The sequence below is a fragment of the Vipera ursinii genome, assembly GCF_947247035.1.
Source record: "Vipera ursinii genome assembly, chromosome: 13".
Classification (NCBI taxonomy): domain Eukaryota; kingdom Metazoa; phylum Chordata; class Lepidosauria; order Squamata; family Viperidae; genus Vipera; species Vipera ursinii.
The window spans coordinates 11068120-11090240 of NC_139526.1; the positions used below are offsets into that span (position 1 = coordinate 11068120).

General features: G+C 44.0%; 1 protein-coding gene across 3 annotated transcripts in view; it reads left to right on the forward strand.

Moving 5' to 3' along the window:
* Positions 1-22121, forward strand: part of RAB11FIP3 (RAB11 family interacting protein 3) — a 76659-nt gene that overhangs the window by 41247 nt on the left and 13291 nt on the right. For 2 of the 3 annotated variants that reach the window (XM_083372762.1, XM_083372763.1), the window contains exons 4-6: positions 3766-3950; positions 15541-15717; positions 20346-20381. In XM_083372762.1, the coding sequence (XP_083228888.1) occupies positions 3766-3950; positions 15541-15717; positions 20346-20381 (398 nt within the window). Of the gene's footprint in view, positions 1-3765; positions 3951-15540; positions 15718-18090; positions 18226-20345; positions 20382-22121 lie in introns of all 3 variants that reach the window. The other variant, XM_083372761.1, reaches the window with a different exon arrangement.

Below are 22121 nucleotides of genomic sequence, written 5' to 3' on the forward strand. Positions count from 1 at the left end.
AAGTTGACACCGGCAGCAGGTGGTCCCCGAGGTACCCCGGACCCATGCCATGTAAGGACTTGAAGATCATAACCAAAACCTTGAATCTCACCCGGAAGACAACTGGTAACCAATGTAGCTCATGGAGCAAAGGTGTAACATGGGAGTACCGGGAAACTCCCAAGACAACTATAATAATAATAATAATAATAATAATAATAATAATAATAATAATAATAATAATAATAATAATAATAATAATAATAATAATAATAAATAATAATAATAATAAGCTGGAAGGGACCTTGGAGGTCATCTAGTCCAACCCCCTGCTCAGGCAGGAAACTCTATACCATTTCAGACAAATGGCTGTCCAGCCTCTTCTTAAAAACCTCCAGTGTTGGAGTATCCACAGCTTCTGGAGGCACTTTTCAGAATACAGACAGTCCTCGCTTAACCGTCGAAAATCCCTATTCGGAATGCAAAGCTGAGCTGTGACCTTAACGGGATTTTCTCCTTCCTCCAGTTGACCGTTGAGCATGTGACTTCCAGTTGGTCAACACTGACTCCCCAGTGGAGGGGGTCTTGCCAACCTTTAAGTAGACTTTCCTGGTTTATTTTTAAATCAACACCCTGGTGAACCTGATAAGGTTGTTTGCTTTGGTTTAGCTTGGTTTTCTCCTGGGGTCCTTCAAGAGTCATTGGCAAGATTTTTCGCTCCTATTCGGGCACGAAAAGGCTCTTCTCCAGGATTGGTTTTTATAGTATGGGGAAAGAAATGCCTCCGAATTGTGTTTTTTTTTTGGTATAATTTTATTAGGGATGCTTTTAAAAAGGTCAAACCGAATGCAAGCTAATGTAAGGTGAAAATGAAAAAGAAGAACGAAATCAAAGAGAAAGCTAAAAGTTCAAGAAAGAGGGGGAAATAAAAGAGAAATAGAAAAGAAATTAAAAACATAGAAGGAGCTTCTTTACAGCAGTTATAAATACAATTATAAACTTACCTGTGGTTACAGCATAGCTGTCTCCTTCTTATAAACTATCCTGCCTATTCATTACAACTGTAAAGCATAAGTTCATTTTTTTTCCCTGTTACGTGCAAAAAATCTACAGGGGGTTTTCAGTCACCATAAAACATAGGCAATTGTCTTTTCTCTCTCTTTTTCTCTCACAAAGAAATTAAATCTCACCATCTCAGCAAGTTCCATCATTTTCACCCATCATTCCTCCGTTGGGCACAGTGCCAAATCTTTCAATTTTATACAGTCATCTCGCTGCAGTTACCACCTTTAAAGAAAAAAAAAAGCTCTGTGACTTTTTTCCCCAGCTGTTTGTCCATCAATCCCAAAAGGAAAGAAAAAACACACCCTCTGGTTTCAATTGTATATTAATCTTTAAAATCAGTACCTTCAAATTGCTTTTTAACAAGAACCAATTGTCATTTTAAAAAGCTGCTGTTTCTGATACCTTTTCAGAGGTACCTTGAGACTCGCAGCTCCCTGATTTTATAGTTATAAAATTATATTTATAAAATATAATATGACTGATTTCCATGGTGGACTGGCGGTGCAGTTATTTATTTATTTATTTATTTATTTATTTAATTACATTTATATACCACCCTTTCCCGAAGGACTCAGTGTGGTTTACAGGGTGATTAAAAACAAAAATACAAAAGTTAAAAACAAATTTAAAAAATTACATTCGTCCCTGTATAAGTAAAACCCCAGTTAAAATTAAAATTAAAACTAAAAATTAAAATTATAAAGATTTGCAAGTTGCCCGTGCATTGAGACACACAGCAGACAAAACGGCCTAATTTGAGAAGGATCTCTGGGACCTGGAGAAATCAAAATTGTCCAACAAAGATCACACGGACATTTATTCTGATGGGTCAGTTCATGAAAATGTACAGAGCGCTAAATCTGGTTCATGAATCTGTCTCAGCCATGGTTTTGTTAAGCGTGGCGTATTGCGTTGATGTCAGGCAATCAGGACCACATGTTAAGACGATTTATTGCTCCTGCCTCTACACAAAAAAACTAGTCAACTAATGGTCAGCACTAACTTGGCACTAGAAAAGTGTCAGTGGAATTCAAGACGGTTTGGATCTAGACCAGAGGTCCCCAAACTTTTGGGCATCAGGGACCGGTTCTGTGGAGAAAGGTCTGTGGTTTTGTGTGCTGCCTGCATCCCGCAGATGGGGCTTTGCTTGTTTGTGCGGACCGGTTGCTGGCGTGCCACGAACAGGTACTGGTCCACGAATAGAGGGTTGGGGACCCCTGAACTAGGCAATGCCAGGGCGATAAACCATCCTTCAATTGCTAGCTTAGTGTTAAGGGCAAATGCAGCCAATAGTTACAATAGCCATGCTTGTAAAGCAGAGGTCCCCAACCTTTGAGCACCAGGGACCAGTTCCGTGGAGAGAGGTTTTTCTGTGGACAGGGGAGTGCGTGGTTTTGTGTGCTGCCTGCATCCCGCAGATGGGGGCTTCGCTTGTTTGTGCGGACCGGTTGCTGGCATGCCGGAGCCCAGTACCAGTCCACAGACCAGGAGTTGGGGACCCCTGATCTAGACCATTTGTGGGAACGTAAGGATTCCACGCCAATTTCTTCTTGACTCTGTCCCCAGGCTCTGCCCATCCTTCTCTATACCAAACTAGGGATGCTGGGTTCATACATTGCACTAAAACACAGACCAGTTATTACAGGTAGTCTTTGACTTACAACAGTTCATTTAGTCACCACGTTACAACGACCCTGAAAAAAAGTGACCCTCTTTCACACTTACGACTGTTGCAGCATCCCCAAAGTCACGTGGGCCCAAATCCAGACTCTTGGCAACTGGCACGCATTTATGACGGCTTCAGCGTCCCGGGGTCAGGTGTGATCCCCTTTGGCACGCTTTCCGGCAAGCAAAGTCAATGGGGGAAACCAGATCCACTTAACAACAACTGTGTGAGTAACTTAACAACTGCAGAGATTCACTTTACCACTGTGGAAAGGAAGGCCGTATAAAGGGGTTGTCGGAAGGTTGCAAAAAGGGGATCGCACGACCCCGGGGACACTGGAACCGTCATAAATATGAACCAGTTGCTACCTTAACAACTGCAGTGATTCAACCTCACAGCAAGGTCATGAAATGGAGCCAAACCCGTTTAGCCTTAGAAATGTTGGGCACCATCGGAGTTGTAAGTCGAGGACTAGCTGTACCGGGTCACGTGCTTCCTGTTAAAATAATAATAATAATAATAATAATAATAATAATAATAATAATAATAATAATAATAATAATAATAATAATAATAATAATAATAATAATTTAATTTCTATACCGCCCTTCTCCCGAAGGACTCAGGGCGGTGTACAGGGCAATACAATAAAATACAATATATAAAAGTTAAAAAAGTATTAAATACTACAGCCCAATTCAATAAGTTAATACAATAAATGAAGGAAGGCCTAAAGCGCTTGCTACAGACAGGCTTAAAATACCCATCTTCCACAGCCCCCCACAGCTGGCAGAAACTCTTGCTTTTTTTTTTCTTCAAAAGGCGGGCAAACCTCAGCCTCTCACTTTCTCCTATCCTCCAATACCAGTCTAATAAACCACGTTAATATTTCATACCGGTGTAAAATATGCTGGAGTATCAATTCAACATCCGTCGTCTTTAGGGTTCGGGAGTCCCGCTGTGGCTCTTTCCATCGCAACCTTCTTTTCCTTTGCGGTGCTCGGTGCAGATGGCCACCAATCCCCGCTTCTCGTTTTTTTTTTTGCCCTCCCTAGGCCAATGAGGTGACGGACAGCGCGTATATGGGCTCCGAGAGCACGTACAGCGAGTGCGGGACCTTCACGGATGAGGACACCAGCACGCTGGTCCATCCCGAGATGCACGACGAAGTGGAGACGGACAGCGCGGTCGATTCCACGGTGCATTTGGAATTCACGGAGCTGGAGGACACGGAGAACGGGTATTGGTGGACTTCATTATTTGAAATATTTATCTGTAGTCGCCCCATCGTTCAGCCAACTCTGGGCAGCTCCCAGAGGTGTTTTTTTTTTAATTATTATTATTATTTTTTTTGGAAAAAAAACCCAACCCATGTAAAACTAAAGAGAAATTTCCCGACAGTGAGAACAATTAGTGGTATGGTTTCCCTCTGGAAGCTGCGGATGCTCCATCATTGGTGTTTGCATGGAGAGAATGGTATAAGGCAGGGGATCTTCAAATTTGGCCCTTTGATGACTTGTGGACTTCAAATCCCAGAATTCCTCAGCCTGGCTGAGGAATTCTGGGAGTTGAAGTCCACAAGTCATCAAAGGGCCAAGTTTGAAGACCCCTGGTATAAGCTCTCCTGCATGAACAGCTGGTTAAATTGGAAGACCTGCAAGGTCCCTTCAAACTCTTTATTTTTCTGTATTCCGTATTCTATTCCATGTTTTAAAACTATAAAGCTCAACTGATTAAAGCAATTGGCTTTGAGGGGCGGGGGGGGGACTTTAATTCAAAGACTTTCTTGCATTTGTGGCCTTTTGCAGTGTTCCAAGGTCACGTCGGCATGTGGCGAAATTGGGCCGGTCACATAGGGTGACTCGATTTACGACCGTCGTGGTCGTAACCCGAGGACAACCCGTACTTTCAGATTTGCAAGATTCTGTCAACGTGGCTTTACAATTAAGGAAAAAACAAAACACACAACTCAATCCGGATTGTGGTTCCTGTCGGGTTTACCCTGCTAGGCCAACAGCTCCTTCGAACAGCTGGACCGTTACAGCCCATTGAGTCTCTGAGGAGTGCATCGGAAGGCGCCGTATTTTAATTTCGTATTTCAAATTTCATATTTACAAATTTGAAAGATTCGCATCTTTCCTCCCCCCCACCCCCCCGCGTCAACAACAAGCCTGGGAACTAGGCTGGTTGAAGAGACAGGGAGAGGTCCAGAGGTCCTTAAGGAACACCCCCCCCCACACGGCTGAAGAAGGCCTCAATCCTGCATCTCGTTGCTTGTTACCCATCCCATAATAATGATGATGATGATGATGATGATGATATTGGAAGGGATCTTGGAGATGTTGATCGCATGAACCCGGGGACATGGCAGCCGTCATAAATGTGAGTCAGTTGTCAAGCATCCGAATGTAAATAAAATAAACAAATAGATAATAATAATAATAATTAATAATAAATAATAATAATAATAATAATAATAATAATAATAATAAGAAGAAGAAGAAGAAGAAGAAGAAGAAGAAGAAGAAGAAGAAGAAGAAGAAGAAGAAGAAGAAGAAGAAGAAGAAGAAGAAGAAGGAGGAGGAGGAGGAGGAGGAGGAGGAGAAGGAGAAGAAAGGGACCTTGGAGGTCATCTAGTCCAACCCACTGCTCAGGCAGGAAACCCTATACCATTTCAGGCAAACGGCTGTCCAGTCTCTTCTTCAAAACTTCCAATGTTGGAGCATTCACCGCTTCTGGAGGCAGGTTGTTCCACTGGTTAATTGTTCTAACTGTCAGGAAGTTTCTCCTTAGTTCCAGGTTGCTTCTCTCCTTGATTAGTTTCCATCCGTTGCTTCTTGTCCTGCTTTCAGGCGCTTTGGAGAATAGATCGACTCCCTCTTCTTTGGGGCAGCCCCTGAGATATTGGAAGGCAGCTATCATGTCCCCCCTCGTCCTTCATTCAACTAGACATACCCAATTCCAGCAGCCGTTCCTTATATGTTTTAGTCTCCAGTCCCCCCTTTCCACCACCCCGCCCCACACTGCTTGCTCGGCTGCCTTTCAGCGATTCAGAGAAAGCTCCAGGATCCAAGCAGGACTTACTTTATTGGGTGCCCCACAGGATTACGTTGCTGCTGATTCCTTTACTTGCCCTGCTCAGCCCATAATCGGCTTTAATGCAGGAGGCCTTTTTCTTGTCCAGCAGCTGCCAGCTTTGGGTCTGTTGTAGCTCTCCTCTTGTGGAAGACGCCGCCTTAGAGGTACAGATGCTCTACTGGGGAGGTGTAGGTGTGTGTGGGGGGGGTGGCCAGCTGGGTTTGACTTTTGGAAAGCTAATTGGGGGAGGGGATGTCAACAGCTGCAAGCTGCTTTCGGCCTGCCTTGGGAGTCTCTGATCCTTGCAAGACCCAGGAGCGGAGAAGAGCGTTGTTGTTTTTCCAACACAAGGAAGAAGTCACCATCACTGCACATCTGAACTGAGAGAGGGGGTGGATTGGATAAAAGACGGTATCTACGTTTATTGCTAAGGGAAAACCCTCTTTGCATAAAACGGAAAACAGCCAGGACTTCTAATCAATGGTTTTGACCCTTAGATATGTTGGGTGATGAAAAGAAAGGAGTTAAGGGGTGACTTTAGAGAAAGAGGTAAATCTACAATTGCACTGATAGCTGCTCTAAAAAGGGTCGGAAAAGCCCGTTTTCTTTTATTTCTCTAACACTTTTTTTCTTCTTGCACTTTACTTTTTCCTTTTATGCCTGCCTTCTATCCTATCCTATCCTATCCTATCCTATCCTATCCTATCCTATCCTATCCTATCCTATCCTATCCTATCCTATCCTATCCTTATCCTATCCTATCCTCCATTCCATCTATTCTATTCTGTTCTATTCTATTCTGTTCTATTCTATTCTATTCTATTCTATTCTATTCTATTCTATTCTATTCTATTCTATTCTATTCTATTCTATTCTATTCTATTCTATTCTATTCTATTTTCTCTTCTCTTCTCTTTTATTCCATTCCAATATTCTATTTCTATTTCTAATTCTATTCTATTCTATTCTATTCTATTCTATTCTATTCTATTCTATTCTATTCTATTCTATTCTATTCTATTCCATTCCATTCCATTCCATTCCATTCCATTCCATTCCAAGATTCCATTCCATTCTATTCTTCATTATCCTATCCTATCCTATCCTATCCTATCCTATCCTATCCTATCCTATCCTATCCTATCCTATCCTATCCTATCCTATCCTCCATTCCATCTATTCTATTCTGTTCTGTTCTGTTCTGTTCTGTTCTGTTCTGTTCTATTCTATTCCATTCCATTCCATTCCATTCCATTCCAATTTCTATTCTATTCTATTCTATTCTGTTCTATTCCATTCCATTCCATTCCATTCCATTCCATTCCAAATTCTATTCTATTCTATTCTATTCTATTCTATTCTATTCTATTCTATTCTATTCTATTCTATTCTATTCTATTCTATTCTATTCTATTCTATTATTTTTATTCTTATTCCATTAATTCTATTCCTATTCCTATTCATCTGGATGTGTTAGTAAAGACAAACTCTTACTTTAGCTGTCTCTTGTAGCTGTAGGCAACAGACGGCCATCCATTGTTCAGGAGTGTATTAAACAATCTTGCAGGGTTTGGAGTGTTTTGCAAGGATTTCCCCCCCCCCCTTTAACAGGTGAACTTTTTTCTGCCCCCTTTTCTGCAGTGCTTTGTCTTCCGACTGGCTTGCCCTGTTGACCTTCAGCAACCCTGTAAAGGATCATATTTACCGTATGTTTGTGAGGGACTGGAACTCCCTGATAAGATTTTTTGCAACAGGAAACAGGAAAAAAAACAACCCAGGGATTGGTGGTTCCGATGAACGGGGGGGTGGGGGGGAGAAAATAGGAAAAAGAGAGCTTTTCTTTTTGTAACCTTAGAGGAAGAGGAAATTTTGTCATTGTAATTATATTTGCTGCCGAGGAGCTCTTTCTCTTTCCTGCTATCTTTTATTTTTTTGTGCTTTAGTCCTTTTCTCGTTCCCTTCCCCCCCCGCTTTATATTCGTTCTTGTTAGTTTTTTGCCCTTCTTTCAAAAACTTTTAATAAAAACCTATATTAAGAGAGAGAGAGAGAGAGAGAGAGAGAGAGAGAGAGAGAGAGAGAGAGAGAGAGAGAGAGAGAGAGAGAGAGAAAGAAAGCATAAGAAAACCTGTCCAGGTAAGAAAGCCTCGGAAAAGGGAAATTGATGAAAGCAGCTTTGGGTTCTGAAAAGATGTCGAAGCTTTGGTTGAAATTTAAGAGTTCTTGTTCATTTTTTTTCCTTTCTAACCTTCCGCCTGAAAGAGGAGAAAGAAAGCCCCCCCCCCGGGTCCTTTGAGACTGGAGGGGCCTCTAAGCCCTGCAGAATAAGGAGAATTTATTTATTTATTTATTTATTTTATTTTAATTCCATTTATATCCCGCCCTTCTCCGAAGACTCAGGGCGGCTTACAAGCTTAGCAGTAGCCTTCATTCTATGTATATGCCTGCTTATTAGGGCTTTCACACACACCCCAAGCGGCATTATTACAAAGTCAGCTTATTGCCCCCAACAATCTGGGTCCTCATTTTACCTACCTGGGAAGGATGGAAGGCTGAGTCAACCTTGAGCCTGGTGGGATGTGAACCTGCACTAATTGCAGGCAGCTGGTGTTACTTAAGGAGGCATTAGCCCACTGCTCCACCAAGGCTGTTATAAAAGCCAACCGGCATTGGTTCGGTCTTGAAGAGTTGCCTTCCCTAAGCGTGAAAAATGGCCACTTTTTTCAGGGCCGTTGTAACTCTGAACAGTCACTAAGCAGTTGCAGTGCTGGATGAAACGTCTTTTGGGAAAGAGTTGTCAGGAGGCGTCTTAGGAGGAACCGTGGTGTTGTAGGAGAAAAGGCTGGTGTGGTTTTGGACAGGGTCCTCCCTGGAAGCTCGCTTCAGTTTTGTGGGGTCCTCAACTTATGGCCACATTTGAACCCCAAATTTCTGTTGCTGAGGGAGACGTTTGCCGAGTGAGTGTTGCACCCATTTTTATGACCTTTCTTGCCGCAGTGCTTAGGTGAATCACTGCGGTTGTTGAGTGAATCTGGCGTGAAAAATGGTCACTTTTTTCAGGGCCGTTGTAACTCTGAACAGTCACTAAGCGAACCTTTGTAAGTCAAAGACGACCTGTATTCCCCCTCCCCTCCTTTAGCTGAAAAGGGGAGGCACGCTGGCTCAGTGGCTTGATGACGCTGGAGACGGTCTTGACTCCGGCGGTTCGAGCCCCAGCTCTGTGTGGCAGGGTGAGCTCCCGTCACTTGCCTCAGCTTCTGTCCGCCCAACAGTTTGAAAGCCTGTTCTATGCAAGCAGGTGGAGAGGTACCACTTTGGTGGGGAGATGAGCTGGTGCTCTGTGCAGGCAGTCGGATTCCTGCCGACTCTGAACCTTCCTGGTTGCGGCACTCGTTTTTGAGGCAGTTCCAGAAAGGGAGGGGGCTTTGGGTGCCACTCATCTTTCTCTCTGGTGTGAAGCCAGCTCACCCTCCAGCTCACCCTCCTACCCTGGGGAAGCGGGCATGCATGTCCTATAACAGGGCTGGCACCTTGGCAAGCCAAACTGCTACTCTGCAATAGCATTTGTGATCTCCTGGCTACTGTAACCACGCCATATGCTGCTGCTGATAATAATAATAATAATAATAATAATAATAATAATAATAATAATAATAATAATAATAATAATAGCAGCAGCTGGAAAGGCATTTGAGCAAGATAACAGTTTTTCCCATTTGGCTTTGAAGTTCCCCATCCTGCCGGGCAGACGGTTTCCATTCTGCCCAGTTTGAAGACCAAAGATACGTCCCACCGCCACTTCCAAGCTCGGACATTCTAACATCAGATGTCAAAATAAGAAAGAATATTGTACTTATTGATAAAGGAGAATATAAGTAGCTCAGAGTTGGTCTGTGGGGTCCTCGGTGCTCTCTGAGCTTGGTGGTTCTCTTGCAGACGTTTCATGACCAAACTAGGTAGCATCATCAGTGCTAGAAGGGAGTGGGGTTTGTGGAGAGGAGGAGGGGGAGCAGGAGGAGGGGAAGGGGAGGAGGGGGAAGAGGAGGAGGAGGAGGAGGACTGTGGGGTCCTTGGTGCTCTCTGAGCTTGGTGGTTTTCTTGCAGACGTTTCATGACCCTAATTAGGTAACAGCATCAGTGCTAGAAGGGAATTGGGGTGAGGAGGAGGAGGAGGAGGAGGAGGAGGAGGAAGAGGGGGAGGAGGAGGAGAATGATTATGGGGTCCTTGGTGCTCTCTGAGCTTGGCTGTTTTCCTGCATACGTTTCATGACCCTAAGTAGGTAGCATCATCAGTGCTAGAAGGGAGTGGGGTTTGTGGAGAGGAGGAGGGGGAGGGGGAGCAGGAGGAGGCGAAGGGGAGGAGGGGGAAGAGGAGGAGGAGGACGACTGTGGGATCCTCGGTGCTCTCTGAGCTTGGGGGTTCCCTTGCAGACGTTTCATGACCAAACTAGGTAACATCATCAGTACTAGCAGTGCCAGCAGCAGATCTGCAGTCTGTGACATATAAGCTTCTGAAATGTCCCGTTTCCAGATTTCCCACATTTTATTATCCTTTTTGTTTCCTGCAGTCTTTCTATACCCATCCCTCTGGCCTTGACCGTTTCCTCCTCCTTTAAACACTTTTTATTTGCTTATAATTAGACATTCTTTTGTTTGCTGATGTCCAGGAAATGTTTCCTGATAACTCCTGTTTTGACAGTTCACTTTATGCTCTTTGATGAGTCAGGAATCCTCGCGTGCTTTCCCTCTCTCTGTCCAATCAAATTTTACCTGCCTTTCTAGATCCAAAAGTAATACGTCCTAAATTACAAATATAGGCAATATTTCTGATTATTGTACAGTCAAATAAGCCTTGACTTAGAAGAAGCAATTGCTCCGATACAACAAAGATGATGTTTTTATTCATCAATTAATAATACCGTACAAAGAACAAGGAAACCTTTTTGATTGCTGTTCTTTGAAAATGTGATTTCTAGCTAGGAATCTACAAATTGGAAATAATAATAATAAAGTTGGAAGGGACGTTGGAGGTCATCTAGTCCAACCCCCTGCTCAGGCAGGAATCCCTATACCATTTCAGACAAAATGGCTGTCCAGTCTCTTCTTAAAAACTTCCAGTGTTGGAGCATTCACTGATTCTGGAGGCAGGTGGTTCCGCTGGTTAATTGTTCTAACGGTCAGGAAGTTTCTCCTTAGTTCTAGGTTGCTTCTCTCCTTGGTTACTTTCCATCCGTTGCTTCTTGTCCTGCCTTCGGGCGCTTTGGAGAACAGATTGACTCCCTCTTCTTTGGGGCAGCCCCTGAGATACTGGAACGCTGCCATCCTGTCCGCCCTCGTCCTTCTCTTCATTAAACTAGACATACGCAATTCCAGCAACCATTCCTTATATGTTTTAGCCTCCAGTCCCCTGATCATCTTTGTTGCTCTTTTTTTTATTGAAAAGTTTTACAATACATTTTTGAATACAAAAAACCCCCTCCTCTCCCTCCCCTCTCCCCAACCCCCCCTCCCCTCCCCTCCCCCCTCCCCGACTTCCCAGAGCTGAATACAGGGTATAATAATACAAACAAGCATAATCTAAAATATGCTAACAACAATAATAAAACATTAAGTTCTATCACACTTTAACTCTCCATAATCAAAATATTAATAAAAAAACTACTAACTAATTATACGTCATAAAAATCCGCTACTTATTCAATCTTTGTTGCTCTTCTCTGTGCTCTTTCTAGAGTCTCTCTAGAGCAGAGGTCTTCAAACTCGGCCCTTTTATGACTCATGGACTTCAACTCCCAGAATTTCTCAGCCAGGCATGCTGGCTGAGGAATTCTGGGAGTTGAAGTCCATGAGTCATAAAAGGGCCGAGTTTGAAGACCCCTGCTCTAGAGTCTCAATATCCAAGTAACAAAGTAAGATATGTGCCCAGTAAGGTAATATTTTGTTTTATTTTGGTAAATTTGTGATTGATATATAGTAGCTGGAAATATTTAGTTCTTGTAAACATTTCTTCTATCTTTTTGTTGCTTTGTCTACCTGTTGAGTCCTTCCCAAGGACCCGGGAGAGGCAGATGTTGTATTAGGGTGTTAGAGGTATCATATGTAAGCTGTTTCAGATAAAGCTGCCTTTTGTCATTGACTGATGTCAATGCCAATTATTGTGGTTGGTCACACAAAGTTCCCCACATGCTTAGATTGGATTGGGCATTTTCATCCACCCATCGATTGCTTCTCAAGGACCTGAGATAGTCAGATGTTGTGGTTTGATGGTGTTAAAAATATCATTGCAGGATGTTCCAAGTAAAGCTGCCTTTTCCAGTTGACTGGTGTGGATTTTGTCAAAGCCGATGGTGTTCAAGTGGCGCTCCAGATGTTTTGGAATTGCACCCAAGGTGCCTATGGGTGTTGGTGCTATCTCTCTCTCTTTCCTCTCCCCCCCCTGCAGTTGTTCTATTTCTGCTTGAGAGTCTTTGTATTTTGAGATTTTTTCTCCAGGTCTTTCTCTTCCCTTCTGCCGTCTCCAAGGACTCGCTCGTCCACTATCCAGACTTTTTTAAAAAATCTTATCAATCATTATTAACTCTCTGTTGCATTCTTATGATTGTTATTGAAGGCCATTACATATATAAAAAATGTGCAGCGGACAGTCTAATGTACCGCAAAGCAAACTTCTATAAGGTGTTGGTTGTTTTAAAGAGCATATATTAATTCTCTCTCTCTCCTTTCCGAAACCGCAAATAACAAGAGTGTGTCATACGGGGTTTTCAGGTTATTCTGTGTTTCATTTGGAGGAGTTTTATTTGTTTGTTTTCATCTGTATCTTTGGGTAATGATCTCATCAGCTCTGGGTGGAACTTTCAATCAGTGTGGTGAGAATGGGAAGATGTTGGAATTTCTATCTCATTCTCCACATTTCCGGAGGATAACAAGACCATTTTGTCTGTTAATGCGAAAATAATGCAGACATTAGCACCTTGGAAGTACTGATAAACTAATTTCCTGTTTTTGAATGGAGCTCAGAACCATGCGGCCTCAGGACGGGACAGATTTTTAAAATTCTTTTTAATTCTTAATTTGAATTAGAAAAACTTGTGGAAAAGTTGCACGCATTTTCTTTTACAACAGATGGAAACCCCGGCAATGTCCATTAGTCAAACTGGAAGGTTATTCGGTATCAGAAGGATAATCACTTGGCAAATTTTTTTCAAGGGAAAAGGGCAAATCTTATGAGTAATTCTCCTTCCTGCAAAAATAGACTTGATAGCAACACACATCCAGAGGTGTTAACTTGAAGAAACAGCAGCAAAGCAGTGAAGATTGAGACAAGAGGTTTTCCTATTAGCAGGCCATCAATCTGTGAATCTAAAGTGATCCACTTCCTTCATTTTGACCCTGTTTGTTAATTTCTTTTTTAATACATTCAGGCCTTTAACAAATATTATTTGGATTTCTTTGGGAGAAAGTTTCTTAAGCTGTTTCCAACTCAGAGATGGAGTCCATGTCTGGATATTAACAGACAGCCATGTCCTAGCTCTGTCATACACCAACTGATGTTTGTGCCCAATCAAACCATGTTCTGTGCCTTCTACAAAAGTAGCAGGTTATTCTGTCCTTGATTTAACAGCAAGAGGAGATAATGGTGACCAGAAGTGATGCTGGCAAACTTCTCCATGACAGAACAAGACTTAGATGAGAGTTATGTTGAAGAACATCAAGAGATGCTACATGGAAGATGGCCAACAACATTTGTCCATGGGCAAAATTAGGACCAGAAATTACAGATATAAGTTGCAGCTACTTAGATTTTGTTTAAATATAAGGGGGGAAAAACACCTTCCTGATAGTAAAAGCTTCTCCACGGTGGAACAGTCTACTTATGGAAGGTATGGATTTTCCATCTCTGGAGGTTTTGAAGAAGACGATGGACATTCATTCCTTCTGGATGGTTTAGCTTGAATTTGCTGCATATTACAGGGAATTGGATTGGGTGGTCCATAGTTTGCTTTCCAACACCACGGCTCTCTGATTCGCCAGAAAAAGCATCCCCAAACTTAAAAGCATCAGCTAGCTTCTCACAAAATCCATTGCCAAATTGTTTGGGCTTTGCATACTGTATGAATCAGCAAGGCTCGGTGGGATGAATGAAACCAGCCAGTTGTGATTGAAGCAACAAAGCAATGGTTTCTCTCAACCTGTAAGAGAAAAGTATTTTTTTCCTCTAGGTTCTGTGAAAAACACGCTGTTTTGCACGTGCCAAACACCACGAACTACTTGCTATTCCAAAAGATTTATATCTAGTTTTCTTCTATAGCCCAGGGCTGTCTCCTTTGACTGGCACCAGAAAGACAGGCTGCTCCATTATTTATTTTTAAGTCCTTTTAATGTAGTAAATATTGGGAATCATACCTGAGGCTTTGTGCCACGTCCAGCTGATCTGCCGCTTGCAAAAATACTATTTGCCGTGATAAAAAGAAGTGCTTTAAAGCATATTTCAGTGTAAGATATAACAACGTGTATACACGAAGCTATGAGAATTCAGTCCAAGTGATGTTACAGTGTGGAACGGCATACAGACTCTGCAAAGGTGGGTTGTGTATTTCTAGAGCTGTTTTCATTTTTTTTTTTAGAAAGAAAACACTGGGGGTAAGAACCAAGAACTTCTGAATCCAAGGGAAATGTTCTCCTTTAAGGAATAGATTCTGGTCACATCAGATGCATTGCACTGTTCGTACTTTTCTTTTAACAAGATTTCATGTCTTTGTTGGCTGTGGCCCTGCTGCCTCCTGTAGATGTTCAGAACCAGCCCTTTGCTTCCAAGGTGACACTACACACTGAGCCCCAGATTGCTCTGGAACGGTCTTGTCCAATGAGTTCCCTCTAGATCAATGCTTCTCAAGCTTGGCAGCTTGAAGATGTGTGGGACTTCAACTGGTTGGGGAATTCTGGGCGTTGGAAGTTTTTTTTAAAAAAAATATCCATTTATATCCCGCCCTTCTCCGAAGACTCAGGGTGGCTTACAAGCTTAGCAGTAGCCTTCATTCTATGTATATGCCTGCTTATTAGGGCTTTCACACACACCCCCAAGCAGCATTATTACAGAGTCAGCTTAATTGCCCCCAACAATCTGGGTCCTCATTTTACCTACCTGGGAAGGATGGAAGGCTGAGTCAACCTTGAGCCTGGTGGGACGCGAACCTGCACTAATGGCAGGCAGCTGGTGTTACTTAAGGAGGCATTAGCCCACTGCTCCACCAAGGCTCCAAGTCCACACGTCTTCAAGGTTGCCCAGGTTGAGGACCATTGCCGCGTGGCAAAGAGCCGCGGTGGCAAAGTGGTTAGAATGCAGTATTGCAGGCAAACTCTGCCCACTGCCAGGAGCTTGATTCTCACCGGCTCAAGGTTGACTCATCCTTCCGAGATTGGTAAAATGAGGACCCAGATTGTTGGGGGCAAAGCGCTGACTCTGTAAAACCACTTAGAGAGGGCTGCAACGCACCGTGAAGCGGCTTATAAGTCTGCGTCCTGTTGCTATTGCTTTAGATGAACCAGAACTAAATCTGGGAATTTGGAGATCTACATTCCCAGCCTGTCTGCAGGTTATTCAACTGTGAAAAGTTCTTTTCAAGGTTGCCTCTGGTGATGGAATTACGGAATCAGTTCTCCTGTCACATCACGGCGGTGTAAACGTTGGCTAGGTCCTGTGCCATCTTCTCGATGCCCTCTCTTGATGCTTTGATCCCTCTTTTTCTCCCAACAGATCCCACCCTCATGATTTGTCCTTGACCGCCGATGTCAACAGCCACTCGATTGTCACCGTAATCAGCGGAGAGGAACATTTTGAGGACTACGGAGAAGGGAATGAAGGCGACCTTTTCTCGGACAGCTTGTGCAATGGAGAAAGTGGCTTCTGTAGTTCGTCTTTCCTTTCTCCCAGGTATCTTTAGCCCGTAAGCATGAGACAGTGACCCTCGGCATTGCTTTCAGGTCTGATTAGGGTGGGTTGTTGTTGTTGTTGTTTTTGACACACTTGCACATCACGGGAAGCCATTTTAAGAATAACCAGGGGAGAAGACGTGTCTGGTAGCTGTGTGTTTGTGTTTACATATCAGTTGTGCTTGTGACATTTTCTTTTAGGCCAAGAGAGAGATGCTCAAGGAGCTTGACTGCATGATGTCTGCTCAGACTCTGAAACAGCCACGGGGAAGGTGGGAGAATCTGGATTAGCACAGCCAGGGAAAATCCTGTCTTGATTTTTTTTTAAATCCTTCTCACTCCTGTGCTGTAATCCAGCTGCAGTTACAGCCAAGAAAGAATGATCACCTGGGATATAGAGTATGTGTGTGTGTGTGTGTTTTAAATCAGTGCTTCTCAAACTTTACTTCACCACGGGTCCCATTTAAGTACTTTTTGCGGCCACAGACCATGGCCACAGACCACCAAGACTTAACTGAAGATTTAGATCATCACATTTTTTCAAGCCTCCGTGGACACGCTATGATGACATTGCGGTGCCCCAGGGGTCCACAGGTTGAGAAGCCCTGGTTGAGATACTTTGTGAACCCATCATAAGACCCTCACCTGGAGGAGAAATTCACCTGCCAGTGAGAACAATTAATCAGTGGAACAGCGTGTGTGTGTGTGTGTGTGTGTGTGTGTGTGTGTGTGTGTGTGCGCTCCAGAATGGTATAAGGACCTCTGCCTTGGATAGGAGGCTGGACTTGGAGACTTGCTAGGTCTCTTCTAGCCCTATGATTCTATGATTCTTCGAAAAAGGCTTACTCAGAAATCAGGCCTTGGACGCACACTCTTTTCTCCAACGCGATGCCCACCAGTCAGCTTCAGTTTGAACCTTCCCGTAGCTGGGAAAAATCCAGGGGGGGGGGGTTTCACAATTAACCTCTCTCCGACTAAGCCTGATGGCTTTCAGAAGTTTATTTCCCTAGAAGGGAATGTCAGTCACAAGCCAGCTTCAAAAAAGAAAAAAAAACACCCACACCACACATTAAACCTTATTTGTTTGTTTATTTTTAATAAAGTCAGCACCAGCCATAACTGATCTGCCTTGGTAAGACCACACTTGGAATATTGCATCCAGTTTTGGTCACCACGATAGAAAAAAAAAATGCTGAGACTCTAGAAAAAAAGAGTGCAGAGAAGAGCAACAAAGATGATTAGGGAACTGGAGGCTAAAACATACAAAGAATGATTAAAGAAATTGGGTATGTCTAGTTTAATGAAAGGGGACGTGGTGGCTCAATGGTTTAGGACGCTGAGCTTGTCGATCAGAAGGTCGGCAGTTTGGCGGGTCGAATCCCAAGTGCCACGTAACAGAGTGATCGCCTGTGACTCGTCCCACCTTCTGCCAACCTAGCAGTTTGAAAGCACGTAAAAAATGCAAGTAGGAAAATAGGGACCACTCCGGTGGGAAGGTAACAGCGTTCCGTGCGCCTTTGGCGTCTAGTCATGCCGGCCACATGACCACGGAGACATCCTCGGACAAGCGCTGGCTCTTCAGCTTTGAAACGGAGATGAGCACCGGCCCCTAGAGTCGGAAACGAGTAGCACGCTTGTGTGGGGGAACCTTTACTTTTACCTTTTTAGTTTAACGAAGAGAAGGACCAGGGGTGACATGATAGCAGTGTTCCAATATCTGAGGGGCTGCCCCAAAGAAGAGGGGGAGGGGTCAAGCTATTCTCCAAAGCGCCCGAAGGCAGGACAGGAAGCAACGGATGGAAACTAACCAAGGAGAGAAGCAACCTAGAACTAAGGAGAAACTTCCTGACAGTTAGAACAATTAACCAGTGGAACAACCTGCCTCCAGAAGTTGTAGGTGCTCCATTACTCGAGGTTTCTAAGAAGAGATTGGATCACCATTTGTCAGAAATGGTACAGTCTCCTGCTTGAGCAGGGGGTTGGACTAGAAGACCTCCATGGTCCCTTCCAACTCTGTAATTCTGATATATATATATATATATATATATATATATATATATATATATATATATATATATATATATATATATATATATATGTTTCAAATGTTAACTCTTTAGATTACCTTGCTAGGCCCCAAACATGGGGCAAATCTTTAATTCTTTGTTAGTAATTTACACACATATATATATATATATATATATATATGTTTCATGACCCAACTAAGTCACGTCATCAGTGCTAGCTTTTCAACTTTTTGTTTTTGCAAAAAAAAAACTTCTGTAAGCCACCCAAGCTTGCCCCTTTTTCTTCCTGTCTGTCTTTTTTGCCTGTAAAAGACCTCACGTAACACGTGTAAATGTGATTTCTCTAGCACCCATCCACTTGCCACGAAACTGCACAGCATTATCACTGACGAGGTGTTTGAGTTTTACTGCACCCAGTGCCATAAACAAATCAACCGCCTCGAAGATCTATCCGCCCGCCTCAATGACCTTGAAATGCATAGGTAACCGGTTTTGAGGCATGGCACTTCCTTCGTTTTAAGAGCATGAACCGTGGTTTGTTTTTTGTTTTTTTTTAATCAAGCGTATGTCCTTGCTTTTTGATAGCTTAAAAAGAAAAATAGGAATTGCGTGTCAGCAGACTTCCTCGAGCTGGCCGGAGCGTTTGCTCCTTCTCTTGATTTCTTGCAACATTTTGGGATCCACCTTTCTCTTGGGTGGGATATTCCACCGGTGTCCTGTAAAAGGACAAGCAAGAATGCCATTGCTCAATGACAATGGCAGTTATTACCTGCTAGGAATGCATGTGGTCCAGGGGGTCTTCAAACTTGGCCCTTTTATGACTTGTGGACTTCAGCTCGCAGAATTCCTCAGCCAGGCATGTTTGAAGACCACTGACGTAGTCTCACACTGATCGTTTTAACAACAGGTGCCCTGCCAATGCTTCTAGAAATGGCCTCTCTCCTTCACCTCCAGAAAAGGCTCTTGGACGGTTATTTAAGCTTAAAGCAAGGACATAGCTAGTGGAAATGCTTTTGTTTGTGTGTGTGCGTGTGAGTGTTCTGCTCTACAGCTTTCTCCTTGCATGGTTCCCTGTGGTTTTAATATGGATGTGATGCTTTAATTCCTCCTTAACCTGCGGTTTATGATCTACATTGACAGAGGTGGAAGCAGAAAGAAGAGGAACGTGTCAGTTGGTCAATAATAAAAATAAAAGGTCTAGCATTATAGGATTGTGTGTGTGTGTGGGGGGGTGGTCTTCTCTGCATTGCCAGAATTCATAGGAAACTTATTTGGAAGGCCATGAAAAGTCAGGTATAGTGTCTGGTTTCATTTACAGTAGTCCTTGACTTACGACCACAGTTGACCAGAATTTCCATTGCTAAGGAAGGCGTTTCGTAACTGCGTCACACCTGATTTTATCACCCCTTTTCACAGTTTTTAAGCAAAGCTGGCTTCCCTCATTGACTTTGCTTGTTGGAAACCGTCTGGGAAGCTTGCAGATGGTAATCACCGTATGAAGCAATAATGGTAAAAACAGGCCAAGTTAGGAGGCGCCTGAATGTGGATCACATGACCCTGGGGATGCTGTGACAGTCATAAGTGCGAGGGTCGGTCATAAATCCCTTTTTTCAATGCTGTTTCAACTTCACACTCTCAATAAACAGATGTTTGTAAGTCAAGGACTACCCTGTATGGTGTACCAGGGTTGCTGGTGGAGGCAGAGGGTCATGTGAGAATTTTGTAACTTCCCCCAGTTTTGGAGTGGAGCCTTGGTTGGTGAAGACTGATGGGGAAGTTCCTCCATCTGACACGCAAAGACCTTCAGAAGTGGACACGAGAGAGAGAGAGAGAGAGAGAGAGAGAGAGAGAGAGAGAGAGAGAGAGAGAGATGCATTCATGTCTTTGTACAAAGTACTTCTGACCTCCTGAATTCCTCCTCCTGTGGAATTGTGTTTTTTAATGTTGTTGTTGTTAGCTGCGAAGTCGTGTCCGACCCATCGCGACCCCATGGACAACGTTCCTCCAGGCCTTCCTGTCCTCTACCATCTTCTGGAGTCCCTTTAAGCTCACGCCTACTGCTTCATGGACTCCATCCAGCCACCTCATTCTCTGTCGTCCCCTTCTTCTCTTGTAGGAGAATGTTAATAATGTTACATTCAGGGGAATAATTGTATTGCCGGTTGGCCAATGGTTTCGAGTTCTGTGAAGCCTTGTTTTGTCTTCTTCCAACTAAATATCTGGATTATTACCTTCTTGGCATACCACTCAAAGAGACGTCTCGCCCTTAGCCAGAGAAAAGCTTTGCTGGCTGGGGATTTCTGGGAGTTGAAGCCCACTCGTCCAAAAGATGTGGAGATTGGGAGAAACTGGTTCACCCGTCCCAGCCTTGGTGGTCCTCTGAGAAGGCGCCCTTGAAAGGGCTTCAAAAGGTTGGCTTGCCCAGAGGGCTAAGACCGAGGGAGTGCGATGCATGCAACTGGAGCGGGCGATGTGTCTGTGTGCTGTGCCGCAAATTGTAAAAGATACGGCCCTCCTGCTCTGTCTTCGCTTGCTTCCTGTTTCACTGTGGCTCGTTGGTGTCGGCTTTCCTGACTTAGTTTTCCTGTTGTTCGTTCCACAGCCCGAACAAGAGACTCTCCAGCAAAAAGGTAGCAAGGTAAGAGGACGTTTATTTCTCTCGTTCTTTTCCCTTGTTTGGAAGTGATCCTGCTTTCCTCGCGCAGTTTCTTCTTGTGGGGGGTGGGGGGGGAAGAGGGAAAGGGGGACGAATTGTTACTCCAAACTCCGAGGATGTTGTGTGGAACCATTGCTTTCTCTGAACCATAAAGATCTCCAAAGCAGAGCAGTTCAGGTGGTTGGCTGGTTTGCAGGTTCTCAGCTTCGGACGGGGTGGGTGGGTGTATCCTTTGCTGAACTGAGCAGGCGGGAGCAAAGATCCCATGAAGGATGATTTTTTGGGGGGGGGTCCCAGGGGTCCCAGGGGGAATTTTGGCAAATCTTGGGGAGGGAGGATATAAGCTAGAGAAAAGAAGGACTAGGGGTGACATGATATAGCATTGTTCCAATATTTGAGAAGTTGCCACAAAGAAGATTTGGGGGGGGGGGTTGTCAACTTATTCTCCAAAGCCCCTGAAGGCAGGACAAGAAGCAGCGGATGGAAAGTAGTCAAGGAGAGAAGCAACCTGGAACTAAGGAGAAACTTCCTGACAGTTAGAACAATTAACCAGTGGAACAACCTGCCTCCAGAAGCGGTGAATGCTCCAACACTGGAAGTTTTGAAGAAGAGACTGGACAACCGTTTGTCTAAAATGATATAGGTTCTCCTGCCTGAGCAGGAATTCGGACTAGATGACCTCCAAGGTGCCTTCCAGCTCTATTCTGATTGAATGAAAACCACCAGATTGTGCTCTTGATATTAGAGATGCCATCCCTGCATTGGCTGCCAACGTGCATCTGTGAGAAGAGGCATATTGGGGGGGATATTCAACCCATTCCCGAGCCCATTTTTCATCTAGTTCCTGGGAGATATCTTTGCCAGCAACTAGATGCGAAAACAGGCTCAGGAGTGAGTTGAATCGCTCTGACTCCGTGTCAAGAGTTTGTGGAAAAAGAAAGGGTGTGTTGTGATTCAGGGTCAGCCTGTGGGTTCGGCAGTTGGGTCGGACGATTCGGAGGAGGAGGGGGGTGTTGAAGAGCTTGCTGAGGGGGTTGAAGATCTTGCTGATGATAGCCCTCAGCCAGGCCCCTCCCACTTGGTCACCATGGAGACCCAGCTGTGTGAGCCTGACAGCGTGGATGAAGATGACCCACAGCTGGCCCTGTTTAAGGACGCCCGACGCAGGAGGCAGTCAATTAGGAGTAAACAGAGGAAGGCAATGGGGCTTCGCGGAAGGAGGCAGAGAGAAGCCACGCCCTGAACTCTATATAAGGGGAATGTGTGGGGAGGGCTGGTTTGCTGAAGGCAGTCGCTTGGATAGTTCGTGTTTCTTAAAGCTCCTGTTTCTTGGTTCGTGTCTTGTTTGTTTTTGTAGCTATAAATTTGGCAGGCGTAATTCCAGCCTCTTGCCGTTTGTAAAGAGGTTGTCCCTGCCTTTTCTGCAGGGCCGGTAGCAGGCTGGTACAGAACAGGGTGATCCAATACAAAGAACAAGGAAGGGGACAAGTCAGTTTCTCTCACGAACAGTCACTTAGCCCTGGTGGAGCTGAAGCCTGGGAAGAAGCGTTGCAGGTTATTACGAGAGAATCTGCCTTAATGATAAACACGGCTGAGAAATTCCCCATGTCCTTTCCAAGAACCTGTATTTGGCGTTCAAGATCCCTTTCTGAAATCCAGGCGCTTCTTTTGTCTTACCTTGCAAGAAAAGGAGGTTGAATTGGGCCATCTTTTCCCCTCCCA